This window comes from Varanus komodoensis, unplaced genomic scaffold, assembly GCF_004798865.1.
Source record: "Varanus komodoensis strain SLA01 unplaced genomic scaffold, ASM479886v1 scaffold56, whole genome shotgun sequence".
NCBI lineage: Eukaryota > Metazoa > Chordata > Lepidosauria > Squamata > Varanidae > Varanus > Varanus komodoensis.
In genome coordinates, this window is record NW_025336169.1 from 446,562 (window position 1) to 453,050 (window position 6,489).

Consider the following 6,489-nt stretch of genomic DNA (forward strand, 5'->3'; position numbering starts at 1 on the left):
TCATTAGAACTAAGTGGTGGGGGGGAAGCAGCGGTGAGCAGGTGAAGGGGTCGAGCTGAACCGATCTGTGGAGCTGGAGTTGTCGTCGCGTTTTGATGAGCAGAGTGAAAAGCGCTCTTTGTGGCTCGGAGATGGAAAGTGGCAAGGCGAGGAGGTCCAGTGAGGAGCAGAGGAGCTCAGCTCCACAGTCGTCTGCTCGCCACCCAGTGACGGGAGGGGCTTGGGATTGCAGCCTCAGTCATTCCCTCTGTAAAATAGGCTCAGTGCCTTGACTCAGTGACTTGATAATGAGACATGCTGCATGTGACAGAATGGTTTTATTTGGAGGGTAAGGGCAGGCAGCAAAAGGAAATTCAGCAACGGTTCTCTGTGGAGGTTCTGGGAATGAGAAGATTAAAAACCTGGATTGGGTGGATGAGAAGGGAGAATCGCAGTATCCTCCCCAGCAGGGCAAGAGGCTCAAATCTTTCATTTGGAGCTCCAAATGAAGTCTCTGGTTGGGGGTGGGGGGTGTGGGGAGGAGACCCTCTGTCCCACCACCTGGCTTCCTCTGGACCAATGTTGAAAGGTAAGGTCCTTGAGACTCTCCATCACATCAGGTCTCCCTGGAGAAGCCGGCCTTTGTCCTGCCCACGCGTCACATCCTGCTGAACTTCTTTGGCGCTGGCCGAGATGTTTTTTCCAAAGTCAAATACCCTCCACGCCCGTCCACAGGCCCCTTTCTGCAACTAGGGCTGTGCTTTGCAATCAGGTCCCGTGCACGCCCATGTTCATCTGGGTGAAAACGGCACCTGCTTCTCCTGAGTCCCACCCAGTCCTACACTCTAACCATCATGCCACACTCTAGCAGAATTATTCAGGGGTTATTTTATTGTTGCCATTTTAATTGCACTTTCACCTCGCTTAATCTTCACAGCAAGCCCGGGTGGCACGTTTCACTGTGGCCGACGGCAGGATGCTTCATGGCTGGGGAGGGATTTGAACCCGCTTCGCCCTCCCTGCAGTCCCACACTGTTGCTCCTAGCCTGGCTCCCTGGGTGCCTGGAGCCTTTGCAGACCTCTGCCCAGGGCAGTCCTTTCCATTCTCCAGGCTAATAGGGTTCCTCTCCTGTCTTCCCCAACCTGAACTCCCCACCTTGTAGGTAAAGAAGATGTGAAGTGAAGTCCCTCCAGACACCCGGAGCTGGTCCAGCAAGCTTTCCGGCCATTCCTTTCCAGCCATTCCTTTCGGCGAGGAGATGTCAGGTCCTGTCCTTGGACTTTTCTACCCGGTGTTCCGCATCGCTTTGTTGTGTTCCAGAGCCCAGGACAGAATAAGAGAGAGGATTGGAACGGATACGGAGCAGCAAAGGTGTGACCTGAGGAAGCAGAACACTTGCTGAAGGTGTGAAGCATCTCAGAAAATGATCTCCCTGCCCCCCAGCTATGATGCAGCTAGGATTGGACCTTGGGGCCAAAGTCCTGGGGCCCCCAGCCACCCCTCCCACCCATGACCACCATGAGAGCAGTAGATGAGGCAGGCCACGGACTAATGGCGGTCCCTGCAGCTTCCTCCTTCCTCCTCCTCCTCCCTTCTTTCCTTCCTTCCATATTCTTTTAAATTATGTTAGAGATGGGGGGTGGCTAGGCACACACCTAGATGACAGTTTAAATTATTATTACTATATTATTATTATTATTATTATTATTAATAAGTAGTAGTAGTAGTAGTTTTAAATTCTTATATCCTTTCCTAGAGTAAAAAAGGTTCCCTTTTCCCCGAGTTCATGACACGGTTCACATGACACGCAGAAACACCGAAGTGTGGAGAGAGAGGTCACTGTTAGGCACTAAATTCTCCATAAATGTTATATTCATATGCGAATATTGAAAAAATTACCAGGTTTTATTAGTATGTCATAGAAGGCAAAGCCAACCAATTTGTTCCACCCTGAAATACTTCAGACAGAGTAATTTCCTCCGTTCATTTGCAGCCCACTCCAAACCATCCCAAATCGGCAGCGCCTGCTCAGTGACACTCAATTTTCACTCTTTTCACTGTACTTCCCCCACTTTTCTCACTTTCCCACATGGGGGGAAATTGCCCCATCTTTGGCAATGAAGCATGAAAGAAAAAGCTTCCATTAACACCAATGCAAGTTTTCTTTCCAAGCATGAAAGTAAAGGCTTCCATTAACGCCAATGGAAGATTTCTTCCTCAGCTTAATTGCAATGACTGTGTTGGGGTGGGGGTTTGCAGGAATTCCAGCATGAGAGGACGAGAGGGTTAACTGTTGACTCCCCAGCTGTACCCCATCTTAAGAATCACCTCCTGCATAGCAATTAAGCTAAAAAAGTACTCTTCCATTGGCTTGAATGGGCACTTGGGGCTCTGGGCAGTAGTTCCAGATGAAAAGTTCAGGGCCCCCGGGCTCCAGGGTCTAAAGTTGCCCTCCTGAACCACAGTGCTTGCAGATGGATATAAAGCTGTCTTCTCTCTCCTTCTCTCCTTTCCTCTCTCTTCCACATTCTCCAGAGCTGCTACCTCACCCGCAGACCCACCGGGAGAGTGTCCATGAGCCACTAGCTCTTGGTGACTGGGCTGGTAGATTTAGGGACTACAATGGAAGAGAATGTGTTCAGTGTCCAGCAAATCCAGCCCAACGTCATCTCGGTGAAGCTCTTCAAGCGCAAGGTCGGAGGCCTTGGGTTCCTGGTGAAGGAGCGCATCAACAAGCCCCCGGTGATCATCTCCGACTTGATCCGTGGAGGGGCAGCCGAACAAAGTGGCCTTATTCAGACAGGAGATATCATCCTGGCAGTCAATGGAAGGCCCCTGGTGGATATGAACTATGACGCTGCCCTGGAGGTGCTCAGGAACATTGCCTCAGAGACCTTCGTCGTCCTCATCCTGAGAGGCCCCGAGGGCTTCACCACTCACCTGGAGACAACCTTCACTGGTGACGGGACTCCAAAGACTGTCCGGGTCACCAGGCCCCTGTGTGTGGCTCCAGCCACGGTTGAACTGCCCACTGACTCCACCCTGTACACCAAGCCCAAACGGCAGAGCCCAGACCGCGGCATGGGCGGCTCCGTCAGCTCCCGGTGTGCCCGGGTGAACGGGCAAGGGGATGAGGCTCTGGTGCACATCAACGGCATGGTTGCCAGCACCATAGCCGGAGACTCTCTGAAAGGTACCAAGGAGGTTTCTGATCATTGCCTTAATGGTGGCTTCGAAAACAGTGAACTGCTCAAAGAGATCGAACCCGTCCTGGATCTTCTGAAAAGCAACAGCAAGGAACTCAATGGAGACGTGCCACCCAAAATCGAAATGAGAGATGTAGAGGTCCAGGTGGACAGGTAAGTCCCTGCGTATCATTTATACCTTTGATGCAACAGGTCTGAATGCTGTAAGTACTGAAAGCTCTTCTCCGTGCCGCATTGGAGCTCACTGCCTTCTCCATGATACTGCCCGCTGGCCGCCTAATGGGTTGATGATAGCTCAATAGTGGCTGCTGAAGGTGAAACAAACTGGGATTTGAACCCAGGACCCTGGCTGTTGTTGCCACTGGACTTAGCCCCCGCTTTCCAAGCCAAGGGAGTAGGAATCACAAGGGCCACTGGCATGTTAATCATTTTGTTAATGTTGTCAATAACCGACTGATCACCATTTTAAAATGTATTAAGGGGTTTCAATGTTCTGCTTGCGTCTATAGGCGTGTGTGTGTGTGTGTGTGAGAGAGAGAGAGAGAGAGAGAAAGAGAGAGAGAGAGAGAGAGAGAGAGAGAGAGAGAGAGAGAGAGAGACTTTATTTCATAGATTGCTTTGAAACTTCTGAAAGCTGAAAAGTGGTATAAAAAAATGGTGAGTGAAAGAGATCAGTCTCATGGCTAAATCTCACTCTAGATTCCTTTTTGAGATACTGGGCTAAATTTCCCATCTTGGTCTCCACCAGTGTGTTGGACTGCAATGCCCTCCCACTCTTTCCGGCCAGCCTGAGAAGGGTGAGCAGAGCCAAGCCCAGTGGGCCAGGGTCAAAATAGCAGAAATACCAGCCAGTGGCTACGCCTTAAGAGAGGCATTTTAGCCTTCTGGAATAGAAGAAACTTCAGAAAAGCCAGGAAACCACCCAATAATTGGTGGTCAAGGGAAAGAAAGGCAGGACCCAGGCAAGAGAGAATCTCAGAGAATCTCAGATTCCTGATCTAGCGAATCTCAGAGATTTGGCCCCTAGACCTGGGGTTCTGCACCCCTCTTCCTTGAAGCCCTGCAGTTGCTGCTTTGGTGCCCTAAACCTGTGCTTGAGTCATTAAAACGCAATGGCACAAATCTCTCCGATGGCTCACGGGAACACAAGCCAAGCTGTTGAATGGCTTAGAAGGTGTTAATTTGGGAGGAAACTGGCTGCCGATTCTTCTTCCTGCCAGTTCAGTCAGGCTGCTGAAACCCTTTACCGGTGATCTGTTCTCTCAGCCGGCAGTGTAATTATGGCTTTGTAAGTGATATCCCAGGAGGAGAACGAAGTCAACCCTGAAGAACAATAGGCCTGCCAAATTGAGTGATGACCCCATGTCATGTACACAGTTCTGCTTCGAACATGACGGGCCTGGCTTCCAGGATGGCTGCAAGGTTCCCTTCTACTTGTTCCCAAACTGGAATGGAGCCTGTGATAAGCCGCAGCTCATTGTACCAAGAAGGCCCCGAGTTCAGTCCCCAGTTCCTCAGGGTGGAGTTGAGAAAGACTCTCTGAAATTCTGAGAGGTCCCTGCCGGAGAGCACCAAGAAAGACTCCTGTATGTCCCAGTTTCCTGTGTCCTTGTGCTCTGTGGGAGAGCGCATGGGTGCATGCAAACACTTGTGGGTTCAAGCCTCAGAAGCTCCAGACGGGACCAACGCCCTGGAGAACAGCTGCTGATCGACATAAGCCAATCTCCTCCAGCTTGGTACCTTCCAGATGTTTTGAACTACAACTCCAGAAAGCCCAAAGTAATACGACCAATGGCTGCATAGTTTTGGAGCTGTCGTCCACAAAACTGACAGAAAGGTGAACAAAGCCCAGCCTTCCCGGCCAGCCTGAGAATGGTGAGCAGAGCCAAGCCCGGTGGGCCAGGGTCAAAATAGCAGGAATACCAGCCAGTGGCTATGCCTTGAGAGAGGCATTTTAGCCTTCTGGAATAGGAGAAGAAACCTCAGAGAAGCCAGGAAACCACCCAATAGTTGGTGGTCAAGAGAAAGAAGGGCAGGACTACAGGTGCTGTCCCTCCAATCAGGGACTCTTCCTTCCACTAATTAACACGGGGCAGAATCGGTTGGGCAGTTTTCTCGCAGAAACCTGGAGGACATACTCTTGTGTACAGTGGGGTTTATTTATTTATTTATTTTTCAATTTATATCCTGCCTTTTTCCTACAAAGGGCTCAAGGCCGCTTACATCTCCTCCTCCATCTTATCCCCACAACAACCACCCTGTGAGGTAGGTTGGGCTGAGAGCCTGTGACTGGCCCAGAGTCACCCAGTGGGCTCCATGGCTGAGTGGGGACTCGAACCCAGATCGCCTGAGTCCCAGTCCCACGCTCTTCACCGCTGCACCACACTGGGGTTCTCTCTCCGGTCCTCCCAAGACCTTTGCAGGGCTTTGGATCCTACCAATTTGCTGTGGTCTTTGCTTCGCTACTCATTTTAGCACCATTTGATGGCACCTTCATCTTGGGCAATGCATCTTTCTTTGAACAGGGCTTCCCTTATTATAACGAGTCTATTTAATTACAGCATTATTATATCCTAGGTTGTCACTTATTATTCTTTAAAATAGTTTCTTAATATTGTAACACATTCCATTTACATGGATTGTGAATTTCAGCCACCTTTCCTATAGGAGTTATCAACTAGGACAAATCGTTGAAGGTCAAACAGTTTAAAAAAAGCAAAATACTTTTAAAAAGTGCAGTATAGCTCAACACTTGACTTTCTTCATAAGCAAAAAGTCACCCCAGTTGCACTTACGGATCACAGTTCGCATGCCCGTATTTCTAAGAATGGAAGGAAATACTGGATTGTATCATCTTAGCAATATCAGGCCATAACTACCAAATTATCCAGTTCATGGAAATAAGACAAATAATGCATCTGTAGGATTTAGATTTTTCATATTTGTTGTGATGATGAGGTTGTTTGATAACTCCCATTTTACTGCAGAAACAAGGGGAGTCAATTTCTCAAGGCTGGTAACTTATATTGTTTTTCTGGCACGCTCTTTGAACAAAAGTCTGCAATTAAAGCAGCAGTTCACAAATGATGCCAATTAATTCATGCTTGCAGCCCTAATGCCAAGGGTTTTTCTTTTCAATAAAAGAAAATCTCCCTTACAGTTATATACCTGGGCATTAATGAAACCTTAATTCATTGATGTTTTGTTCAGCAGCTTCTTAAATTGACTCCACAGCATGTCTGAAAATGCTGACAGGCTTTTCTTTTCTTTTCTTTTCTTTTCTTTTCTTTTCTTTTCTTTTCT

The 6,489-nt window shown here is 48.8% G+C and overlaps 1 protein-coding gene across 3 annotated transcripts in view; it reads left to right on the top strand.

The window, feature by feature from the left end:
* Positions 1-6,489, top strand: part of NOS1 (nitric oxide synthase 1) — a 147,094-nt gene that overhangs the window by 77,233 nt on the left and 63,372 nt on the right. For all 3 annotated transcript variants that reach the window (XM_044448854.1, XM_044448855.1, XM_044448853.1), the window contains exons 2-3: positions 1,143-1,384; positions 2,516-3,339. In XM_044448854.1, the coding sequence (XP_044304789.1) occupies positions 2,603-3,339 (737 nt within the window). In that variant the 5' untranslated portion in view covers positions 1,143-1,384; positions 2,516-2,602. The remainder of the gene's footprint in view (positions 1-1,142; positions 1,385-2,515; positions 3,340-6,489) is intronic.